The following is a 25,838-nucleotide window of genomic DNA, read 5'->3' on the forward strand; positions in this document are numbered from 1 at the left end:
AGTTTTGACAGTTGTAAAGTTAGGATATGTGACTATTTAGACATGGGACATCCCTGTTCAACTCAGCGCTTGACAACTTTAACCCTTTTTATGACTGCCTAACATGTTGCAGCCAAGTGTGGGCTTTAATGCCCCCGCACGTCACTGGGTAGCCAATGTTTATGTGCTCCCAGCCAAAAATCGAGCTGTCAAACACCGCTCTCGATCTGAATGAAAGATTGATACCCAGCAGAACTGTCTTCTGATCATGTGACCACTGTGACAGTAGTCATGATTGCCGACCTTCTCATCCCTGGCACGTTCATAACTGTTTAAAGGGACACTGCAGCAGGTGGGAATGGGTTAATGAACTACTGTATCTATTACTTATGTAATTTCAGACAAACTGTTTCATAAAATTGGAGCTCCCAGTCTTTGATATGGATAAGTAGGAAAAAAAAAATTTACGTGTTTGGACCCACTCTCCCCCAAGCTTCACCATGTTTAAAATGACCAAGTTGGGGACAGCATCGTGTGTGTGTGTGTGTGTGTGTGTGTGTGTGTGTGTGTGTGTCAGTCACCGCTCTCTGCTCTAACCCCCCCCCCCCCAGCACTTACTGGAGCGTTGGGCTTTGAAGGGGAGGGGGGGGTGGAGTTGCTGGCTCAGGCTCTCAGCAGCTTGCTAAGGAAGGTACCAGTCCAAGCTCCTGGGTGGATCCCAACCATATGGACTTGACCTTTCCCCAGCCTGGACTGGCTCTGTGACATCCGAAACAGAAACTGGTTACAGGAGTGCAGAACTAACTGCACTCCTGTGATCAACAGGAGAAGTACAGTCAAGTGAGCTTTGGCTGTTCTCCTTTTAAAGCGGAACTATACTCCTCCTAGTTCCAGCTCTGCGGTGTTCCTCTGTTCCCTGCCCAGCCGCTGACCTCTTTGAGCGGCCTGCTTCTAGGTCTCGATCGCTGGCCGCTGTCATGCGTGGGCGTTCAGTCACATTCAGCATTGCCAAATTTGTACAGTGAGCTGCGCATGTGTGGCTCGCTGTACGGGGCGAACGGGCAGGTAAGCAACTTTAATGCAGAAGAGACAAAACCAAGTCTCTTCTGCAGTAAAATTCCTGCTTGTTTGCCCATTTTTCATTATTTTTAGCTATAGTTCCACTTTAAGTGTCTTGATTCAGGGTGTGTTCTTCTGCCCCCTCTGCTGCTGTATTTCTGTTTTTTTTCATGCAAGAGCCCTGAAAACCAGCCCTGGGTAAGCACCAGTTTCTGCAGAGAAAGGAGAGATGGGCACTTCTTCCCCTGAATGGACAAAGTTACAGCCTAATAGAATGCTGGGTAGGTTCAGACACAATATTTTGGCCGTCTGTTTACCGAGTTCAACTAATCTGCATATCAGCAGTGCTCCCAGCTACAAAAAAAGGGCACAAGTAGGTAAATGGGTTATATTTTGGAATCCAAAGAACCCTTTTATTAGAAACTATAGAAACCATTTCTGGGACCAATGTATGTTTCATTTAGCAAGCCTGTGTCGTGTTTAAGGTTACGTTTCAGACCTTACAGATATTGTAGACACTGGGGATCTGGCAGCCTCGTATTGCAGTCACATTGTTTTTCTCTAGCCCCCAGACCTAAAGTAATTGCCTCCTTCAGGCATTCTTTTTGACACTTTTCACATCAAAGAATTTGGTGGTGGTTCTTTCTCATTGACAGAGTGACAAACAGATTTATCTCAAAATACATGACCAACAAGATGACTTTTTCCTTAAAGCAGTATTAAACCCTAAAAGCAAACCTTTATTATATTGCAGCTTACCAGTCCTTAGATGTGGTGGCTGCATTCGTTTTTTTTGTGTTTTTTTTTCGGTTTTTTTTAGGGTTTTTCCCTTCATTTTCACCTGGTGATCCAGGCAGTGACACTGTTTTTTTTTTTTTTTTTTTGAAGTAGTAGTTCTTTCCCAGATGCTTCAGTTTACAGGGAAGAGACAACCATTTATCAGCTTTTCTTTGTATAAAACCTTTATCCCATAAGGAAAAACACTGTTTGCTGTAACTGATTTACAAAGTGTGAGCTGGTATTTGGTCTCCATTTTTTTTCATGTATCTAAATCTACTAGTACATCCTAGCACTTAACTCTCCCCAGACTGACAGTGCTGGTATCCAAATGTGCCCCCCTGTGCTCCTTCATCCAGAGTGGAGGTGCTGTAATAATGGAGGTGTGTTCCTGTCCAAATCATCAGGCGGAAACAGGGGGAGGGAAGCCTAAAAGAAAACTAATGCAGCCATCGCATCTAATGTTTGGTAAGCTGCAGTATATTACATTTTTTGGGTTTAATAACGCTTTCAAGTTTTATATGGAGAGAGTTCATGGATAAGGGGGACCGAGTGGCTTCTGTATGGAGGAGGGTAGTTTGTCCAGTGGACTAAATATAATTGCATATTAAGGAACAAGGCGCAGACCCCTAAGAGATCTATAAGGACCCTCTAGTAAAGTAATGTGGGGCTACCATTGCTGACCCCTCCCTCTGAAAAATACTAGTTGCCTGGTTGCTCCTAAATAAGTATACAGGTGAGTTCTAACTTATACAGTATCTGACTTTTGTGTTTTGCGTGCTTGTTCACTGTACCACCAAGGACATACGGGTGCTCAAGACAACACATTTTAGGAAACCTCCCAAGCAATAAAAAGAAACCGTTTTTATTTATTTTTTTTTTTTGTTTTAGAACCTTTTAAAGCTGAACTCCAGGAATTTAGCCACTTCGTAAAATCTGTAGGCATATATGAGTTAATTTCAATGAGGTGCATACCACCCTGTGCACTTAACTCTTATATTGACATCTGACAGTTTTCTGGAGCTCCAGGAATACAGCTATTGCTACACTTCTGAAGTTCAGACAGGAAAGACGCTTCTTTCTCATACAGCATAAAATTTGCCGACCCCATCCCCCTCTGTACATTCACAGAAAGCTTTGTATTTTGTCAGAGTTGACATAAAACAAAGCGCCATGTGCAGGCAGGAGGAGGGGAAAGAGCGGGCACAGTACCTGCATGCGACTCTGCAGCAGCAATAGCTGAGACTAGAAGGTCCAGCATTGGAACCTCAGAACTAAAGCGATTGCTATTTTCCGGGGCTTAGTAAAAATACAAAATGTAAATTAAAGTTATAAGTCCACAAGGTTGCATGCACCCCCAGTGGACTTAAAGCGGAGCTTCACCCTAAAGTTCAGCTTTATTCCCCATGAGAAATTGGCACCTTTTTGGAGAGCGTATATCCGCTCCCACTTTGGCTGAAATCACCTAGGCTATCGGAAGTGACTCCCTCCCTTCGTAGTCTTCTGGGACATGTGAAAGGTCCCAGAAAACTGAGACTGTGTGTGTGTATTTTGAGACCTATATGTGTGTTTGTGTGTAGGTAGATTTTGAGACCTAAACAGGCTAAATCCCATTCTATGATGTAGGCATACAATGAAGTACCCATGTGTACAGAAAGTTCTAAGAATGAGGACCATATAATCCTCAATCATCTAAATACAAACTGACAGAACCAAAAGGGGGGGGGGGGGATCCTGGGGAAATCCTTCACTAGTAGTGAAGGATAAAGGAATGGAGGGGGGACGGTTTGGGCATGGAGGCATGTCCATGGTCAGGTAAACAGAGGACCCCATGATAGGGGGATATTACTCTGTAATACTTCTAGAATGGGAATCTACATTTTTTTTTTTTTTTAATTCGTGTTCGGTGCTTGCATTTTGTTTTTTTCTTTTTTTTTGGGGGGGGGGGGGGGGGGGAGTTTATAATTACCACTGGCAAACAGCAGGTGGAGCTCTGTGCTATAATAAGTGAGCTGTGAAGGTCTATTTTTCTGCTGGGAAATAGAACTACATAGCAGACACCCCCCTCTCCTTCTCTCCTAGTACAGACTGGTATATTGATTAGTCCAGGCAGACTGCACAGCATGCTATGACTATGAAGTGCCATGGAAGCATCCAATTACAGATTTATTTATTTTTTCCCATCCATTTTTATTTGAGATGTGTTGTTAGAGAAGAAAAGTGTTCTTCGGTTTTTCCAGCTTAGTGGTTACAGAACAAGCCCTTCTCTTGCATTGAAATTACTCACTCTGATTTCACGGTACACTTTTTACCTTTCCTTTTTTTCCCTGCAACTTTGACAATGGGAAATATAAGCAGCTGAGGGGATGGCAGTAAAATGAACATGTTGCCTTGCTATGCATGACCAAAGCACTGGTTCACTTTAAAAATTTGAGTATATAATCCTGTAAATATTGAAAGGAAAAAATACATTTTAAAACTGAACCGAACCGGGGGATAGGGATAGATACCTTGCATTGGTGTGTGCCCCGGTTTTTTTCTTGGGTACAAAAAAAACCGAGGCACACACCAATGCAAGGTATCTATCCCTATCCCCTGGTTCGGTTTAGTTTTAAAAAATTTTTCCTTTCAATATTTATTGCGGGGTGTGCGAGACCTTGTGGCTTTGGGGGGCTGGAGGGGATTGTTGTATCACCATTGTAAGATTTGGTCGCCGGCCTCTAGTAGGTTGCAGCTTCCACACATCCACACCCCCTTGTAGTATAACCTGAACCTCCCTGAATTGCGCACACTCCCTGATTTTAGATTATGGATCAGTAGGGGGATTTTATGTCTTCCAGGTGTTCACCAGTGCGGGTGTCAGATCATTTCAGGACCTCAAAAAAGGGAATATGAACTCCCCAATTTTATGTTTTTTTGGCTCCAGCTCCGCAATGCTCTGTGTGCCCAGTTTGGTGACTCTGTTTTACAATCCAACTCTTAATTGTCTTCTGGATGTGATTTTGGGCAAGGAATCTAAGAAACTTACGTCCACATTCTATAATGCTCTACTTTTACCTTCTACATCATTATTGGCATACCACCTTAAAACCCACTGAGGGGTGGAAGTGGGGGAGCTGGATGATGAAATGTGGGAGGAGGTGTTGTCCTTGACTAAGGTGGTCTCCCCAAAGTTTTCAGACCGCCTCACTCAGCTATATATTCTACATAGAACTTATTTAACACCAATTCGATTGTCTAAATACAGGCCACAATATAGCCCACTTTGCCCTAAATGTGGGTGTGATAATTGTGCACACAGATGACAACCATATTTTGTATCAGACCCTGCAAATACCATTCTCTCTCCCTCCAGTCCCCCTCCCCTTGTGTGTGTGTGTGTGTGTGTGTGTGTGTGTGTGTGTGTGTCACAAGTGCATAAGGCACAGCTGGATAACTTCATGGTTGTAACCCCAATTAGCCTGGTTCCACCATGTCTGATACACCCTTTCACCTGGCCGGGTCGTAAAACTATAACTCAGTCTTTCACTTGACATGAAACCTTATCTCAGAGTGTTTGTAAAACGTACATCCCACTTAAATCACTTTTTCATACAAATTCATAAATCCCGACAGGAACAAGGCCCATTAAAACAAAGCATATATTCAGATAGGTCATTTTAATACGAGTCGCCTGACACCTTACACTCCTATGTGGCACCTACACGAGAGTAGAAAGCAATATGTGTTTATCTGGAACGGTAAGATATGTCATATAATTCTACCAGTGGATAGGATGCTACATGTACCGATGGAAGGTTATTGACCATGGTATAAACTCGTGAGGGATTTGAGTCACAGCCTGGGTCTCCGCCTAACACCCCTCCCCAAATGAGGCAATTGACCCTTGGCTTCAGTAGACACCCCCTGCTGGGGAACTAGAAAACAGGCTGTCCGGCCTGGAGATGAAGATGAAGAGATTCCCCCTTTTAACATAAGGAACCATCTTTGGGAGAAAATGTACCCTTTTGTTCAGAACACTTGAGCTCTGCTTAAGCCAATGACTTCTACAAGTATCCTACCTTCTTAAACTTCTTTCTTTTATCTCTGTTGTGTTATTGCTCTATATATATATATATATATATATATATATATATATATATATATATATATATATATAGGCTACATCTTTTCTGTAAATATTTGTATTGCACCATTTTGACCTTTTTTAGTAATAAATCCTATTTTCTGAAAAGTGTTGAACTGTTTCTAAAGCTCTTTAATGCAAACTAAGAATCCCTGTCTCTGAAGAGTGCTACGGTGTGTTTTAAACCCTCTGCATACATCTGTCTGTGGTGCCAGTCTGTATACAGACGCTTATTCAAACATCATAGTGTTACTGCTAAGATTTGTGAGTTTCCGCCTTCTCTGTAAAAAGGTGGTGGTGGCAGTGTGAAGGGTTAATTGCCTAATTAACCTGACCCAGTAACAATCGTTCTCAGGCGGCTGGCACATAGATTGTGGTCCCGCGAGCTAGAAAATCTTTGTGCAGGGCGCAGCTGAGAGTGGCATTGTTACGCAAGTGACAGCGCGGTCTGAGATCGGCTGGTCCTTCGGTCACAAGTTGGTGAGAAGGGCTGGGGTCTGACGCCACACCCGTCACAGTGGGGACCCTGACAGTACTTTCTTTCATTTACTATGGTCCTGTCCCCTCATTCGGGGTTATTGGTCTCAAGAGGTCCGGTTCCTTCATGACAAAATGGGCTCTCCCCTTACCCTTTTGCCCTAAGCAGTGCCTACTCAGTCTTCTTCCTAGTTCAGAAACCAACAAATTTCAGACTTTTTCTGCAAGAGACTCTTTTAGTGGCTAAATTATTGCTTGCTCGTATGTGGTTGCAGGCGTGGTCGCCTACGTTTTTGCAGTGGGTAGCTGCGGGAAATAGTACTTCACCATATAAGAAGGTCATCTATATACATAGAGGATGTCCTGCTAAATATCATAAAGTTTGGGAGAAATGGCTTGACTCTACGTTTACTTGTGACGTGGAGGAGGAATGATTTTCTGTAAAACTATTATGTTGGCTGTTATTATGCTGGTCTTCCTTTCCTTGCCTACGGCAAAGGCTTTACTATCTGTATACTGTAATATTCGCTTGTCGAATCGACCTGTGTTTGTTTTTATTGAATTTGTGATGTGACTGCATGTCTGTTGCTCTCAATAAAAAGTTTGCTTGATTAAAAAAAAAAAAAAAAAAAAAACTGAACAGAACCCCTAGGTTCCCCTTCGACCTTGTTTACACAGAGCGTTCTGTTCCATACTTCCATGCGAGGCTGTCTTTACCTGCATGAGGATTCACAGGTGATCATGCATCCCATTGATGTCATTTGTGATGGTGACTGCGTGGACAATATGTCATCCGTGTAAATGTGGGTGTGTGTCCCCGAACACAGACAGGGTGATTTTGTGGACACACACCCACACAGATGTCGTATTGGGGCACAGCAGGTAAACGCAGCTCTACACGGGCATATGGTGTAGTGTACTCCTGTGTGAATGAGACATATAAAGCCCATCTCCTAGCTTAAGGCCAGCCATACGTGGGTTGAAAAATGGCTGATTTTTCATCCAAAAATCGGACCTAAGAATAATCAGCCGATTTTTCACTCTGTTAGTGGGTCAATGGCACCGGCCAATTTTCGTGGTTCCTCCCCTTTTTGGTGATCGGGCATGTTGGAAAATTTGTGAAAAACGACTGATTTTCAAATCGTACGATCGTTTTTCCAAAAAGAATATGCGCATGAGCCGTGACCTGAAAGGAACAGAAGTTTTGCCTGTTATATGGGGTGAACTTTGACTTGGTCGGCCGATTTTCTAAATCAATGATGGCACCATCGGATTACCGAGCAAACGTTTCCGATTTTCGGATGAAAAATGATTCGGAATTTGAACCATGTATGGGCCTGCATTAGGACTTCTGTCTTACCCTACCAAAAGTAGAATGAATATTTCAAAAAATTACAATTCCAAGCAGATGTGAGTGTGCAGCTATTTGCTAATTTTTAAAAGAAAGACCTCCTAGTCTAGTTGACGATTTGTTGTTCAATGTATAATATCTACAACTTTGGGTTCTGACCAATGTCTCCTGTATCTGATTTACAGTTACGTTGAAAAGTTTACAGATTTCTTACGGCTTTTTGTCAGTGTCCACCTGCGAAGGATAGAATCGAATTCTCAGTTTCCGGTGGTGGAGTTCCTGGCACTACTGTTCAAATACACCTTTCACCAGGTATTCTCATCTTACCCTTTCTTCAGCCTTCATTTGTTAAAGGGAATGTACACTTTTTTTTTTATTTTTGTGTTTTTTTTTATTTTTCTGTATCCTAGTCAGAGAAATATGATATAATGCACATAAATAATTTGTATTTTAATATACAGTAAAAGTAGGGCCAGCGCTCTTTTGGCCCTATTTCTGGGGATCACAAGAGTGCACTTTGTTCTGCACTTCTCCGGCTCGTATTCAGCCGACAGTAGGCTAAATCCCCCTCCACAGCCGGGCACTCCAGTGAGTGCTGAAGGGACAGAACAGAGAGCAAGTAATTGGCAGTCACTTGTTCTCTAAAGACCAAGAACTGAGTGATCTGTGGTCTTTGATCGCTCAGTTCTTGGTATAGAGGCAGCGGGGTATAGATGCAGAACATTGGTTCGATGCTGCATCCACCTAGGTGAGAAATGTTTTCACACTTCACACTTTTTTTTCCATGCTTGCTTTCATTCCTCTGTTTACAGATCTCAATAGCTTAAGCAGCCCTTTTTTTTTTTTTTTTTTTTTTATATAGATATGTATTCTATATACATCAGTGGTTCATGTAGTGAACTTGGTGTAGAGTTATTCACCTTGAGGTCATCAGAGGACAAGGGGGCACTCTTTACATCTGGAGAAAAAGAAATTTAATCTCCAAACACGGAAAGGTTTCTTCACAGTGAGAGCTGTGAAAATGTGGAATAGACTCCCTCAAGAGTTCTGACCAGCTCAGTGGATTGCTTTAAAAAAAGTCCTGGATTCTTTCTTAGATACACAGAATATAACTGGATACTAACATTTATAGGGAAAGTTGATCCAGGGAATATCAGATTTTGCCTCTCAGTGGATCAGGAAGGAATTTTTTTACCCTGCAGGAGCAAATTGGATCATGCTTTGGTGGGTTTTTTTTTTGCCTTTCTCTGGATCAACGGTGGGTGTAGGATTATAACTTTTTTTTTTTTTTTTTTTAAATGGTTGAACTGGATGGACTTTTGTCTTTTTTTCAGCCAGACTAACTATATATTACATTTTTCATTTGGTTTACAGAGTAGAAAGAGTAGACCCTTGGAAAAGGCATACAAACTAGCATCTAAACAAATTCTGTTCCTCCTACAGATCAGAAATTTTCAAAGATATCACAAGTTATGATGTACATAGCCTAACATGTAAGCCAAAGAGTACATAAATATAGGCTTGACTATGGACCTAAGCAGTTCTGATCAGCAGTTAGTTTAAGGTCTTGTTTACACTTGCTTCAAAATGTAGCATTTGATATGCTTTTTAAAGCACTCTGAATGCCAATCAAAGCACATGTCCCTAAATTAAATGGTAAGATGAGTGAGGTGCAGAGAGAAAGGACTGAGTGGCAGACGATTTGCAGAGCTGGGTGACAGGGCGGGAGAAACTAGCAGATATCACACCTGGTGAGTAGCGTGGGAGTAATATAGAGGGAGGTGAGCGGGGACCAGAGCAAAAGAAGGATCCGCAAACTAGAGGATTAGCAGAGCTGGGGGTTACTACGGAGTGGGGGATTAGTAGAGCTGGGGGTTACTACGGAGTGGGGGATTAGCAGAGCTGGGGGTTACTACGGAGTGGGGGATTAGCAGAGCTGGGGGTTACTACAGAGTGGGGGGATTAGCAGACTGGGGGTTACTACGGAGTGGGGGATTAGCAGAGCTGGGGGTTACTACGGAGTGGGGGATTAGCAGAGCTGGGGGTTACTACGGAGTGGGGGATTAGCAGAGCTGGGGGTTACTACGGAGTGGGGGATTAGCAGAGCTGGGGGTTACTACGGAGCGGGGGATTAGCAGAGCTGGGGGTTACTACGGAGCGGGGGATTAGCAGAGCTGGGGGTTACTACGGAGCGGGGGATTAGCAGAGCTGGGGGTTACTACGGAGCGGGGGATTAGCAGAGCTGGGGGTTACTACGGAGCGGGGGATTAGCAGAGCTGGGGGTTACTACGGAGCGGGGGATTAGCAGAGTTGGGGGTTACTACGGAGTGGGGGATTAGCAGAGCTGGGGGTTACTACGGAGTGGGGGATTAGCAGAGCTGGGGGTTACTACGGAGTGGGGGATTAGCAGAGCTGGGGGTTACTACGGAGTGGGGGATTAGCAGAGCTGGGGGTTACTACGGAGTGGGGGATTAGCAGAGCTAAGGGTTACTACGGAGTGGGGGATCAGCAGAGCTGGGGGTTACTACAGAGTGGGGGATCTAATGAACAAGGGTACTCAGAAGCTGGGGGTTTGCTGAGTGGGGGTACTACTGAGCCAAGGTTCTACTAGGCCCTTTAAAATAAATAGAAAATCAACAAACAGGGAATTTGCAAGCTTCTTTAAAACTTTAAAAAGCATCACCGAAGCATCAAAAACACCTTTTAAAAAGCATGTTGAAGTGGTAGGCTCTGTAATGTGTTGTAAAGTCAAAGCAAGTATAAAAACCTAACAGATAAAAGATTATTCAGGTAAACAAGTCTAGAGAAGAGGCAGAACAGCAGGCCAACAAGGGCAATAATAGCTAGGGTGACTTGATTTTGTATGACAACCCCTATGTTGATATGTTAGTTTTTTCCCTTTTTTTTTTTTTTTTTCCTAAAATGGCATTAACTGTGTTACACTATTGTAAAAAGGTGGGAGGACCAGGAGATTGCCAGCGCTGAGCAATGAGTGTCCGTGCGATAAACAATCACACCAGTAGTAATTACGCTGATGGTGGTACTATATGCTCAGGGAGAATACACAGGAGGGCAATCTTCAAGCAGGCATTTACATACACATGAGTGAAGGAGTTGGGAGAATTGTCCCACCCAGCCATATCTGATGGCTCTGTGTGAAGTTGTTTATTTTTTGTCAGAGGCAGGAAATTACTGTTCTGCTTTCTCTCTAAGTAGGGTTAAGCTGGAATTTTTTATTTTTAAAGTGCTTTTATTTCTGAATATGTCTCCATCTTTTTTGGGAGTGTTTACCTGCTTCCTTTTTGAAGCAAGTCATTTTGGGCTGTAAAAGATTACCAAAATGTCACATTTGGTCCTCCCACCTGAAAAGGCCCCACATGCTCTTTGCTTTGTGAAGAGTTATATATCCCTTTTTTTTAAGCCAGAGGTGGTCAGAACATAAGCTGCAATCTATTGGTTCTGCTTTGTCTCTACAGCCCACCCATGAAGGTTACCTCTCGTGTCTCGATATCTGGGCTCTCTTTCTGGACTATTTGACCAACAAAATCCGAAATCGGTTAGAAGACAGAGAGGCCATCATAAACAGGTGAGTGGGAAGTTCTGTCCTGTATACATCAACACATAGCCAAAAAAAGGCACACCTGAGTTTTCATATACAGGATAGACATGCATTTTTCTGCATTTGCAGAATATGTTCCAAGTAAACTAATGCAGCCGTATGTAATGGCTGGTATACTGCAATATATTAAATTTTTGTTCTTGGGTTTAGGTATACTTAAAAAAAAAAAAAAAAAAAAAAAAAAAAAAGTGCACTTTCAGACCAAGTGTTTTCATTGTTTTTTGTTGCCCTGACCTAAACTGACTCGCCTTTTAAGGCTCCCTCCCCACTACACCCAGAGAGGCATACATGCCTACAGCTGATGGCCATGGCCTCTGATGATTGCTTACATCCATTGTTACAAGACTCGCTCTCCTGGCCGTTCCTGCACTGTACATCCCCATAGACTTCTCTAGAGCTGTGTTCCAAGGCCAGAGATGGTCATAGAACTCTATAGACTGTAATGCACAGGCAAGGCCAGAATGTAATCAATCACTAGAGGTTTCAGCTGTCAGATTGAGTTAAGTATGCCTTTTTGTTGGGTGTGAATGTGGAATTATTTGGTTCGGGGCAAAGGCACAGAAAGGGTAGGTGCATCCTGGTGTACATTTTAAATTGTCACGCTGTGATTTCTGGTAAAAGCTCATTGCAGTGTTTTTCCCAACTTTATTGAAATTTTACAAAAACACTTCAATTCTGTGCATAACAGCATTTTGCAATGTGGTGCAGTTTGTTGTATGCTGCTGTTGTGCATTACAAACTGCATTTTAGTGCAACTTACTTGTATAGAATGCTCAAGGAAGATAAAGAACAATTGTGCTTTCAGTGTCCTTGTGATGAGCCTGCATTTAACTGATCAATGCAGTTCATTGCACCTGGTGCGAACAAGCCCTGAATTGCTCACTATACCCTCCTTTTTTTTTTTTTTTTTTTTTTTCTTGTGAGTTACTGTTTTAATCTTTGTTCTTTGCTAAGTTCTATTATGATTACAGGTACGAAGACGCTCTGGTGCTGCTACTCACGGAGGTCCTGAACCGAATCCAGTTCCGCTACAACCAAACACAGCTGGAGGAGCTAGATGATGAGACCCTGGATGATGATGTAAGAAAATGTTCTGGGATTGGACAGATAGTGAAGAGTCAGGCTGATCCTTTTATGTACAATGTCCTTCAGGTTTTACCAACAAATATGTAGTATGAAGACTACCTGATTGCATAGAAATTTAAAGAATTATTTAGTCATGCCCTTGCACTATATAGGTGCTGTTGGAACTAGAGGAGATAAAATTGTACAGTAGGTCCAAATATGCAAGCTGTTCGTAATGCATGTGCTGAGTTTTAATCTGAACTTTACTGTATTCATAAAGATCTACCAAGGACTATATAGTGCCAAGACCCGCCTTATTGAATGTAATGTTTAGGTGGGTCGGTATAATACATCATTTTGGTAAAGCTAAAGGGGTCTGTACATTTTAGGTGTGTGTGGTGGGCATTAGATTTACCAATGATATCTCCATAAAGACCTACCTACATTATACAAACTGTATCCAGTCAGGCAGGCCCTTGCACTACATAGTTGCTGGTAGATCTAAAGGGTAGATTGTAACATATGTGAGTTTTTTGCTGTTTTTTGGGGGGTTTTTTTTCCTGGTTTCTATTTTTTTTTTTTATTGGGACATCCCTTGCAGCCCGTGCTTTGACCCCTGTCGGATGAATTTTAGAGTAGAACTATTTTTATTTTTTATTTTGGAGGGTTCTAACCCCTGTCACTTTATTTTTTGTCATCTTTGTCCCTTTGGGGAGACATCCCTTCACTTCTTGTCCCATTGCCAAAATGGGAAGTGAGAGGAAATCCCAGCAAATTAAGGACAGGTCACTAGAACTATTGTCCCCGTTGGAAGATTTCGCCTCCTATTACTTTTCTGGGGACAACCCAAAGTTTGGGATTTTCTTCTACCTTCACTTTCAATGATAATGGTAAACAGGACAAATGGAGAGTGAATCTCCCTAACAAAGGGCGCAGACAGCAATAAAAACGGACAGTTGTTCTAATCTTTCTCCACGCTATCTATCTTTAGTTGTACTTTAGGTGATAAGTAGGAAACAGGTCTGTATGAGAGCTCCTTTATACTGACATTCCCTTTCTGTTTACAGCAGCAAACAGAGTGGCAAAGGTATCTGCGGCACAGCCTGGAAGTTGTAGCCAAAATCATGGAGCTGCTCCCTACACATGCCTTCACCACACTGGTAAGGGAATTTATAATGAAATTGGGGTACTGTGTTCCTTTAACCACTTCAAGTCCGGACACTTTTACCCCCTTCCTGTCCAGGCCAGCTTTCAGCGCTATCACACTTTGAATGACAATTGCGCGGTCATGCAACGCTGTACCCATATGAATTTTGTGGCATTTTTTGAGACTGATAAAACTTTATTTTGGTGGTATTTATTCACCACTGGGATTTTAATTTTTTTGCTATATAAATGAAAGTCCAAAAATTTTGAAAAAAGTGTTTTTCTTATAAAATTTTGCAAAGAAATAATCTTCATAAATCTTGGCCAAAATTTATTTGGTTATCTTTTTAGTGAAAAAAAAAAATAACCCAAATTTAGTTTATAACCAAAAATTATAATTTTTCAAAATTGTTTGGTTTTTTTTTTTTTGTCACCCTAGCAGTACAGTGTCACCATAGTGACACTGTACTACTTGTGGGGGGTGATGAAGATTTATTTATTTTTATTTTTTTTACACGGATTGCTTTTACACCCATAAAGGCTGTAAAAGCAATAATTTCTCCTTCTCTGTGACTGCATTCTTGCAGCCATTGAGAAATACTGAGAGCTGTGATTGGTCACAGCTTGTCACATGGTACAAGGCTGTTGTGACTAGCCTTGTACCATGTGATCTATGTGATTATTCACAGATTTCACACGTAGTAAGCAATGTCAGAAGAGACATCTTGCTTACTACTATTCATGTGATCACTGATTGGCCAATCAGTGATCACATGATCGGGACTTCACACAGGTGTCCCGTACAACGATCGGTGTTCCGCTGTGTCCAGTGGAGCGCTCCCAGGGAGCGTGCACAGCCTATAAATGCGGATGCCATTTATGAACGGCAACCCGCTCCTGCAGTGCTCCTGTCTTGCCGTTTTTATGTACATGGGCCGGACGGGAAGTGGTTAAATGTGGCTTCACAAACTTTTATACAGTGATCTGTGCTCTAAAGCTTTGTATATTATTGTTCTGGTTAAAGGTACCAATTAGATGAGCATGACAGTAGGGCACCCAGCCTCTTTGCTTAGTGCTTTGATTTCCATCTAAACACTAATGGCACCCAGCTCTGTTACCTGTGTGTGGTACAGTGATCTCTGTGATGGTTAATTAAACACCTAGAGATGTTACACATCACTTAAAGATACATGTCCTCCTTGCTTGATTCAGACCTCTACATCTGTTCTTTTACTTGCTAAAATAGTATGTATTCCTCCTTCCATCACGCTGGCATTTAAATATATTACTCCTTTTTTTTTTTTTTTTTGGTGTTTTTCTGTAGTTTGCTGCTCTTCAGGAGAACCTTGATGTTTATCTTGGTCTTCAGCAATGTATAGTGACCACTGGACAAGGTAAGTTCTAATGACACATACCACATTATATTTAAAACCAAAGTTCGCTGGTAATTCTACAAAAGTCAACTATGAATATTACATTTAATAAAAAGAATGAGTATTTTATGATAGAGACATAACTGCAATAATCATTTAAAAAAAAAATTACATTTGTTTTTAAATGAAGCCAGTATAAGTACTTGAATTTGCCACAGTATCCTGTAATCCCAAACACACAGCACCGTTAAAGGATAAGTTCACCTTTGGGAACATGTAACATGTTTCACCTGTATCTAGGGTGGAACATGTAACATGTTTCCAATGCTGCAGCTGCTGTCCACAAGCCGATATACTGACAGGTCTGCAGGAGACTTGCATGGCACCCATGATCTGCTGATTGCTGGTGCAACGCTTTACAGGCTTCTGCAGCCAGAAATGATAAATTCATGTGTTTTTTTTTTTTTTGTTTTTTTATCTGCAAAAAAATGTGCGTGTTTTTTTTTTTTTTTTCTTTCTATTATTTTTGTTCAAAAAGTGAACTTATCATTTAAGACAGGGAGAGGGGGAACCTGCAGTGTTGTCAGTCAGTTTATTGCTAGCACAGTTCTGTCAGAGGAGAGAGAAACTAGAAGATGGAACTTTTTAGTGTGCTACTGCTCCTTCGTTGACTTATCAACAGGCTGGAGCAAGGAGGAGACAGGGCTGTAGTTATTAAATCTAAACCGACTATGCAGTGTGGCTGAAGTGTGTGAACCACAAGACACAGAAAATTTGGCCAGTGAAATGGTTTACTTCTATTTATTTTAACTTTTGCAGTTAGTTGTTGACCAGAGGTCCAGTTTTAAAGAGATATGACATTTTTACACGGGAAAGGAGCATGGCTTTACAACAGCATGGGGGTGACCTGAGTAAAAAGTCTCTTGATTCATTTGTGCTGGAGAGCCTAGAGTTACTAAAGCTGACGGTACTGCTGGATAGCAGTGTTCATGTGAATGTGTCTTGGGGCCCTTTATTTATGTCTTTGCCTCTTAGTATTAGCAGTATTGGGAGTCTGGGAGTAAGATGCAGCTCTTTAACCCCTTGCCTACCGGGCATTTTCACCCCCTTCCTGCCCAGGCCAATTTTCTGCTTTCAGCGCTGTCTCACTTTGACAATTGTGCGGTCATGCAACACTGTACCCAAACAAAATTTGTTTATCATTTTTTGGAGACAGATAGAGCTTTCTTTTGGTTGTATTTAATCACCTCTGGGTTTTTGTTTTTTTTTTGCTAAACAAACCAAAAACAACTGAAAATTTGGGGGGAAAAAAAGTTTTTTTTTGTTAGTTTCTGTTATAAAATTTTGTAAATGAGTAATTTTTCTCCTTCACTGATGTGCGCTAATGAGGCTGCAGTGATGGGCACTGATGAGGAGACACTGATGGGTGGCACTGGCGGGCATTGACAGACATCACTGATGGGCACTGAAAGGCAGTACTCACGGCACTGTTAGGTGGCACTGACTGGCAGCACTGACTGGCACTGATAGTTGGCAGTGAAAGGCAGCTCAGATGGGCACGGATATGTGGCATTGATGTGTACTGGTAGGCACTGATGTGGCATTGATGGGCACTGACAGGTGGCATTGATGGGCACTGACAGGTGGCACTGATGGGGCTACACTGATCATCAGGGCACTGATGATCAGTGCCCTGATGATCAGTGTAGATGACCCCTCTGAGGAATGCCGATTATGGGCTCTCCTCTCCCCACGAGCTGTCAGCGTGACAGCTCGTGAGTAGAGAGATGCCAATAACCGTAATTTCCTTATTTACATGCGATCAGATTTGATTGGACACGGCTGATCACATGACCGAGCTGAAGTCATCGGCTCTTTCCGCTGATTGGTGATTCGCTGTGTCCCAGGGACACAGCACACCACTGCGCGCTCCCAGGGGGGCGAACATGCAGTTAGTGGGAGGACGTCATATGACGTCCTTCCAGAATGAGAGGACCACCGGGCTCTTGTCATTTCTTTTATATGGTGTGCAGGAGGCGGTTAAGAAGGCTGTTGATTTCTTACTAACAAGTTTAAAGGAGAAGTATGGGTTAAAAAATAAACAACATACTCTCCTCTATGCTGCAGCATCAGTGTGGTGCTGCAGCTGTCCCATGTTGGCTGCAAGACCAAGAAATTGGCAATCACATGACTGTTGATAGCTCAGCTTTTGGCCAGCTCAGAGCCGAGAGCAGTGACTGTCAGTCACTGCTCTGCTCCTTTAGCACACACTGGAGTGCTGGACAGAAGAAGGGGTGGGCGCAGCTGTCTCTGGCTGTCATTTTTAGTTATTTTGTTTTTTTGTGTTTTAATATGTCATACCCAGTTTTGCATGTTTTCACAAATGTATGCTCTGACTTTGTTTATAGGAACAGTGACCTTTTTAGGGTGCTCAAACTGTTGTATTTTCCCCCCCTCACAGATCAGCGTCTTAATGTGACTGCAGAGAATGACTGCCGGAGGTTACACTGCTCATTGCGGGACCTCAGCTCACTCCTGCAGGCAGTGGGGAGACTTGCAGAGTATTTTATCGGGGATGTGTTTGAGGCTCGCTTCAATGATGCTCTCACTGTTGTGGAAAGGTAATGTGCAGCCTTCATGGCTTCTGTACCTTTTTAGACAATGGAAGTTGATGCTGATATTTAACTCCCCAATTCTTTTCTTATAGGTTGGTCAAGGTTACTTTATATGGTTCCCAGATTAAACTGTACAACATGGAGACTGCAGTGCCATCCGTGCTAAAGCCAGACCTTGTAGATGTGTATGTACCACTGTGCTCTATGTCATTGTTTTCGTGTATGGTCTTGTTGGGGCCTTTTTATATCCAAAAATAAAAAAGGGTGGGTGCCGACTGAGAGCCAGTATTGATTCTGTAGCACGCACAGGTGACTTGAAGCCCAATCCAGTCCAAACTGTTCTAAACCATGTCTGTAGACATAGTGGCTGCATGATTTGTCCTTCTCCAGGATTTTTATTTTTGTCTGATGATCCTGCAAAAAAAACACACTTCTGTTCTACGCTCCCTCACTGTACTGTACCTATGAAGGAGAAGAGTTGTTCAGCCTGGGCTGCTTTCCATGTTTTGGCTACAAACCCCTTCGCCTGGTGGGGGGATGTAGTTCAGACGATAGAGCTGGGAAAGCTGATAACGTTGTTTTGAAGTTTCAATTCAGTGTGCCGGAAAGTACAAGGATATTGGATTTTTATCAGGATATGCAGGATTTTTTCTGTGCCTGAAAGAGAAATAATGCCACCACTACATCTAAGGACTGGTATGGTCTAAAATATTTTTTTGTTCTTGGGTTTAGATATGCTTTAAGCCAGTGTTTCTCAACCTTTTTTCAGTCAAGCAACCCTTTAATGTTATGAACAGTCTTGAGGCACCCCTTCTAAAATGGGGTGCCTCAAGACTGTCCATAATTTTAAAAGGGTGCCCCATTCTAAAATGTGAAAAGCTATTATATTAGTTTTATATAACTCGGCAACATCCACACATGTAGGACACCCAACATTAGAGGCGATTTATTCTTCCAAAGCAAATACACTTTTTGCACAATGGTACTGACTAGTATTCCAATGTTTCTCTTCTCCCTCAGTTTTAATCCATCACTGCGCTAATGTGACAAGAGTGCTGATGGAGAAGGGCAGGGGAGGGTCATACTAGGATGCTGTGCAGGAAGCTGACATCTTCCTTATCAACTGATGGTGTCTTTGGTTGTCAGGACGCTGGCAGCTAGAAGGTCATAATGGTGCACAATGAATACCTGTGGCTTTTTGTAACTAAACGGCAGGCTTGATCCACCTGTTGGCTTGTATACAAGTTTTAGGCAATTTTTAGACATTTTTGCCAAGGCACCCCTGAAGAAACCTCAAAGCACCCCAGGGTGCCTGGGCACACTGGTTGAGAAAGGCTGCTTTAAGCTATAGAAGGGGTTGGAAATCTGTTAAGTTTATTTGTCTTCTATTTTGGAGATCTTCCCTTACTGTGCGGTCACCAGGAAATTCGGTATGCTGAACCTCTTCCAACAGAAATCAATAAATAATAAAAGGGCAAGGATTACAGGAGTGGGGACATTTTTAAAAAAAAAAAACTACTTGTCCAAGGGACTAAATCGGGGAGGGAGCTAGAGAGTGCTGGAGAGAGGGAGGGAGCTGGAGAGAGGGAGGGAGCTGGAGAGAGGGAGGGAGCTGGAGAGAGGGAGGGAGCTGGAGAGAGGGAGGGAGCTGGAGAGAGGGAGGGAGCTGGAGAGAGGGAGGGAGCTGGAGAGAGGGAGGGAGCTGGAGAGAGGGAGGGAGCTGGAGAGAGGGAGGGAGCTGGAGAGGGGGAGGGAGCTGGAGAGGGGGAGGGAGCTGGAGAGGGGGAGGGAGCTGGAGAGAGGGAGGGAACTAGTTAGAGAGGGAGCTAGCTAGAGAGAGAGAGATGGAGTTTTTTGCCAGGATGGAAAATAAGAAGGGTTGATATTTTTTATAAGGCAGAAGTGCTTTTAGGAAAATCTGGAGCTTTTAAAAAGGAAAGGGGTTTTATGGCGACTTAAACTGCTAGAAAATGTCTTAGAACCCCCAAACATTATATCATTGTTTTTTAAAGCGGAGGCCCTAGAGAAGAAATTGGAGGGTTTTGCAATTGTTTGTCACACGGCATCTGTGCAGCGGTTTTTCAAAAGCAATTTCAATGCAAATAAACCACAATCCTAAACCCAATTTTTGGTACATTATAAAAGATGTTACACTGGGTAAAAAGATACCAAACATGTCATGCTTTAAAACTGCACACACGCCCATGCAACAGCAACAATGTAAATTTTACTATCCATAGGCGACACTTCAAAAGCCTTTACAGGTCACCACTTTAGATTTACAAAGGAGGTCTGGTGCTAGAATTACTGGCCATGATCGAACGTTCTCGGTGATGCTTCACGTGTGGGACGATTGCTGCTTGCACACCGACAGCAATCGTCCCACACGTGATGCATCAGCGAGAATGTTCGATCATAGCCAGTAATTCTAGCACCAGACCTCCTTTGTAAATCTAAAGTGTGTGCAGGACCAGTGCTTGTGTTTGCCTTTGCGCGCGGGGATGGGAGTGCTTAAAATTAATTTTTTTCATTCTTTATTATTTTAACAATGTCGCTTTTTAATTTTTTTCTTTTTTGATCACTTTTATTGCTGTCACAAGGAATGCAAACATTCCTTGTGACAGGTGCTTTTTTATCGAGAGATTTGGGGTCAACAAGACCCCAGATCCCTTCTCTGCCATTTTTAAAAGGATTTGATCACACTAAGATGGGTATAATCAAATGCTTTCCATTTTTAAAAATGGCTCCATTTACATCCGGGGAAACCAGAAGTGACGTATGCTCATCGCTTCCTGTTTCTTATATCATAGAGGCGGACAGAGTAGTTCCGGTCTTTGCCTTTTATGATCAGCCGACTGAAGCACCAGATGGCAGATCAGGTGTCCTGGTGCTATGGGACATCCCGCGGAATGGGGGGGGAGGGAATGTCCCTTCCCACTGTTTGTAAAAGCGATCCAGTTGCTAGTTAGCCACTCAAATTGCTTTTGCAAGAGAGCCAACCGTCTGCTCTAAATCCCGCTGCTTGCCTGCAGGGCTAAATTTAAAGAAACAACCTCTTGCCCAGTGCCCACAACTGCATGTCCCAGGTGTCGGGCTATAGGAATTGCACATCCCTGGATTAGAAGCTCTTAATTCCAGGGTGTCAAACTGGCAGCCCTCCAGCTGTTGCCAAACTAGAAGTCCCATGAGGCATTGCAAAGCTGACAGATACAAGCATGACTCCCAAAAGCAGAGGCATGATGGGACTTGTAGTTTTGCAGCAGCTGGAGGGCCGCCAGTTTGATGCCCTTGCTCTAATAAGTCTGTGTTGTCTGTGTACACATAGAGGACGACACTCGTGTCTGTCTGGTCAGGAGGATAAGGAGTGATTGGAAACTGGAGTTGCTTGCTCGAGATTGGCAACTCTAAAAGAACTGATATGAGGATGATATGCCCAGTCCTGCATCTAAAAATGAACTGGCCATGACAGCTTCCCTTTTTTTTTTTTTTTTTTTTTTTTTTTTTTTTTCTTCTGTCTATAACAGGTTTCTGTTAAATAGTTGTACATCTAATGTACTCCTTGGTGTTTCCAATGAAGTCTGTGGATTATGTAGTCTCCAATCCACAGATTACTTGTGGTAAATGATTATTTTTATTTCTTTTTCTGCAGACACGCCCAGTCATTAGCTGCGTTACAAGCTTATTCGCACTGGCTTGCTCGTTTCTACGGCGAGGTCCAGCGTCAAAACCCGGAACAATTTATCTCTATCATCTCCACAGCAATGGAAGCCCTGCCCCCTCTAATCAGCACAAAGGTGAACGGACATGCACACCGGGGTCACCCCTTTCAGAATGCTGAAGTTCTTTAATTGAAGGCGCATAATATTATTATACAGAATTTATATATTATTATACAGAATTTATATAGCGCCAACATTTTACGCAGCGCTTTACAACATAAGGGCAGACAGTACAATTGCAGTACAGATTAATACAGGAGGGATCAAAGGGCCCTGCTCATTAGAGCTTACAATGTAAGAGGGATATGTATGTTATTACCTTTCCTTCCCCTTTTTGAGGATTTTTCACTTTGTCTTTCCTACTTTTGCAAATGTTACTGCTTGTCACTGGTGATATGCAGTCCTAGGGAGCCCCTGTATGTACATATCCAAATGGCCACTGAAATCACAATACCATGATTGTAACTGGTGGCCATGCACAAGTGTACCTTCCAGCAGTTTCAGGAAGAAAGACGTTTATGCAGGAAATTTTCATAACCTTGTGAAAAGAACGCTTTCATTATAGGCTGCCTTTGCTGACTAAATTCTGAAAATGCTAGTTACCTGGTTTTCTCCATTAATACTTTGATACATTAAGTCACTGGCTTGGAAAAAATATGCAGGAAATGAAGTAAAAACGCCGTGTATGCAAATGGTTTATGATCGGTGATTCAAAGTCCAAAGATCAGCCTGATTGCCAGGCAGTTAGCCTTTTCATTACAGAGGTCAGCAAAGGCAGTCTTTCAGTACAGGGTTCAAAACTGTGAAAGGTAAATTGTACATGACTCCTCAATAATGGTTTTATTATATTATAGAAGTGTGATCTTTTTAAAGTGTAGTTCCACCTGAAATAAAAAAAAAAAAAAAAAATGTCAGCAGCTACAAAAACTGTAGCTGCTGACTTTTAAAATACAGCCACTTACCTGTCCCTCGGTCCAGCACTGTCTTCTCCACTGCTGGTTTCACTGGCTGTCTTCTCTCCCTGGCGCCGGCATCTTCAGTGTGGGCACCCGGCTGTGACAGCTTGCTGCTTCACATCCGGGTGCCCACTGCGCAATGGGCGAGAAGCGCTGTGCTTTGTGAATGGCCCCGTAGTCTTCTGGGACCTGTCATGTGTCCTAGAAGACTACGGGGAGGGGGATTAAGGACGACTTCCGCTTCTGATCCGCCTAGGTGATCGCAACGGAAGTGGGAGCGGGTAGCTGTCAAATTCAGGTACCCACTCCCCAAAAGGTGCCAATCCTTAATGGGGAGCGGGGGACAAAGGCTTAAAGCAGAACTTCCCCTTTTTGGGTGGAGCTCCGCTTTAATGTGTACTCCAGCCTGGAGTGACTATACGCTGTTGGCATACCAGAGCTAGGAGGGTGGGGCATGGATAGGTACACTCATTCAGGTGCAGCTGTCATTCAGCAGCACAGAATATCCATACTGAAAATGGTGCTTCTTGCTAGACAGGAGGGGTGGCAGCTGATTTTGTATTGTGGATGCGCCCCATTATATTACTTTCCTTAAATTTATGTTCAGGTAATACTTGACTGACCTGTCTCTTCTCTCAGGTACAAGAGAAGTTGCTGCTGTCCGCATGTCATCTTCTGGTCTCCGTGGCCACCACCGTGCGGCCTGTGTTCCTCATCAACATTCCCGCCGTCCAAAAAGTGTTCAGCCGTGTGACAGATAATGCTGCCCAGAGACTGCCGGAGGAGGTGCGCTGTCCTCTCTGTGTAGAATTCCAGCTTGTATTGCAGCACTGGCTTTGTAACTGTCATTTCTTTTTCTTGTATGGGGACAATCAATGCGGGGACCCCAAGGGCCTTTAATTTAGGAGCTCCAGTGCGAATTGGTTTTCCAGCTTAACTTATTACATTGATCTGTGTGTTTTTTTTTTTTTTTTTTTATATATAGAAGGGGCGGTGTCGTTGTTGTTGTTGTTATTGTTGTTATTATTATACAGGATTTATTATTATTATACAGGATTTATATATTATTATTATTATACAGGATTTATATTATTATTATTATACAGGATTTATTATTATTATACAGGATTTATATTATTATTATTATACAGGATTTAAATTATTATTATTATACAGGATTTATATATTATACAGGATTTATATATTATACAGGATTTATTATTATTATTATTATTATTATTATTATACAGGATTTATATATTATACAGGATTTATTATTATTATTATTATTATTATTATTATACAGGATTTATATATTATACAGGATTTATTATTATACAGGATTTATAGATTATTATTATACAGGATTTATATATTATTATTATAATACAGGATTTATATAGCGCCAACAGTTTGCTCAGCGCTTTACAATATAACGGGAGACAATACAGCAACAATACAGTTCAATACAAGAGGGATAGGAGGGCCCTGATCCTTGGAGCTGTTGTTGCTGTTTATATCCATTGAAATTTTTGTACACATCCTATGTCAGTGGCAAGGTATTTTTGGAACAGGAATTAATGGCACCTACAGACAGCAGAAGGCTTTTCTTTCTTCAGTAGTGTGAAAAAGCTAGAACATTTGAAGCATCTGTCTTTGCCTTGCTGTCCCAAGGTCATCCTTGCCTTTCATTACTTGTCCAGGAGTCACAGGGTAGTGAATGAGGAAAAGGCTCCCCAATGGGGTGGGGAACAGCAATAACAACCTGCCAAAATTTCACAGTCTTGTTTAATACTGGGGAAAAAAAATTTTGGGATCAGTTTGGATGTAAGTGACCCAGAGTGAATAACTGTTCTTTTTTTTTTTTTTTTTTTTTTTTTTGTACCTTTTTCTCATGCACAGGCCCAGGTGCTGCTCTGTCGTGCGCTGTCTAATGTCCTCCTCCTCCCTTGGCCAAACGTCCCCGAGCCTGAACAACAGTGGGGAGAGCGCTCGAATCACCATGCCACCCTACTGAGCGCTCTGACCAGGGACTACCGCGAGCTGAAGGGTTCTGCCCCCCCTCAGAGGAAGGGCCAGCTGGAAACCAGTGAGTAGCACAACTCAAACCAGAGTTCTAGTCAGTTTTTGTATTTTATTAAAAGCCAGCAGCTTCAAAAACTAGCTGCTGATTTTTTAATCAACACACTCACCTGTCTCGGGGTCCAGCGGTGTGCTCACCTGCGCCATCCCTTCTCTCCCCAGAGCCGGCATCACAACTGTGGGCACCAGGCTGTGACAGCTTGCAGCTTCACAGCTGGGTGACTACTCTCGCATGGACGAATCACGCTGCACATTCTGACTGGTCCGGCACCTGTGAAGGTTCCCAGGAGACTGTGGGAGGAAGGAGGGGGGCCGAACTTCTGGCTCACTTGTCCACGTGAATTGAGCCGGAAGTGGGAGCAGGTACCTGTGAAAATTGGGTATCCGTTCCCCCCCCCCAAAAGGTGCAAAATGTGACAGTGGGGGGGGGGGGGGGCAAACAAGCAAAACTTCAAACTTTGGAGCGGAACTTCGCTTTAAGAAAGAACTGCCTTTGTTGCTATAAGCATAGTTGTCCAATATAGTACTAGAGAATCGGTAAATATGATTGCTTTGTATGTACAGGAAGTCTAATTAAATTACCTTCCATCTAACAATGGTAGACATACTTTACCCATTTATGCAGACCATAGACTGTTCGTTTATCGGTCGATTTTTCGTCTGAAAAACAAAACATTGTTCGTTCTGTAAACCGATGTTGCCACCAATGATTGTGAAAATTGTCCGTTTTTCAAGAATTTTCTAGCATGACTGATAAACGAAATGAGGAGGAACCACGAAAATCGGCCGATTTCATTGCCCCACTAACAGTGTGAAAATCGACCCATAAACGAACCATCTATGGCCTGCATTAGAGGGAGTTTATTTCTAAAGCATCAAAGCCTGGCATCCCCTACGTTGCATTTCAGTGAATTTCTTCTTTTTAAAGCTTGACTTGTTGACCAGAAATGCTAGTCCTTTATACATGACACACAGCAGGCCTAATAAATGCTGTTCATGGGTAAGTGTTCGGATTCAGCAAAGCCACTGTGATGCTTTCAAGTAAACCTGTACTATGAAAATAGGTAGGATCCCACTGCTATGCTGTGTGTTTTTTTTGTTTTTTTTTTTTGTTTTTTTTTTAATAATACTCATTGCCTGGCTATTGATTCAAAAGCATCAGCACTTTAATTCACCAATCAAAAACAAGTATGCTTATCAAGGGTTTTGACTACTTTAGCTGCTTACTTCTCTGGACAGCCTTTGTATTTTTCTTAGTATTGATACCCTATAGACAGGCTTTGGTTAGATCATCTGCGTACTGGCATTGCCCAGAAGAACTTTCTCCTACCTGTCTCTGTGCCTGTATGTTGTGTTCCAGTAATGTAATATTATTGTCATGTGTGCTCACACACTACTACTCATTTCTCATTAAAGTTGAACTTCACTCTGAGGCGACATGGACCATTTTTAATCCTTACGCTGCTAGCATTCGTAAATAGGAAAGCATATCAT

General features: G+C 42.5%; 1 protein-coding gene across 2 annotated transcripts in view; it reads left to right on the plus strand.

The window, feature by feature from the left end:
• XPO6 (exportin 6) overlaps positions 1-25,838 on the plus strand; it is a 98,264-nt gene that overhangs the window by 45,447 nt on the left and 26,979 nt on the right. For both annotated transcript variants that reach the window (XM_089659984.1, XM_089659983.1), the window contains 10 exons: positions 7,955-8,081; positions 11,246-11,355; positions 12,360-12,468; positions 13,521-13,613; positions 14,924-14,993; positions 17,434-17,593; positions 17,680-17,772; positions 21,237-21,381; positions 22,902-23,048; positions 24,165-24,351. In XM_089659984.1, coding sequence (XP_089516110.1) covers positions 7,955-8,081; positions 11,246-11,355; positions 12,360-12,468; positions 13,521-13,613; positions 14,924-14,993; positions 17,434-17,593; positions 17,680-17,772; positions 21,237-21,381; positions 22,902-23,048; positions 24,165-24,351 — 1,241 coding nt within the window. The remainder of the gene's footprint in view (positions 1-7,954; positions 8,082-11,245; positions 11,356-12,359; positions 12,469-13,520; positions 13,614-14,923; positions 14,994-17,433; positions 17,594-17,679; positions 17,773-21,236; positions 21,382-22,901; positions 23,049-24,164; positions 24,352-25,838) is intronic.

Source organism: Staurois parvus, unplaced genomic scaffold, assembly GCF_062004578.1.
Source record: "Staurois parvus isolate SC_StPar_1 unplaced genomic scaffold, SC_StPar_1.0 ptg001193l, whole genome shotgun sequence".
NCBI lineage: Eukaryota > Metazoa > Chordata > Amphibia > Anura > Ranidae > Staurois > Staurois parvus.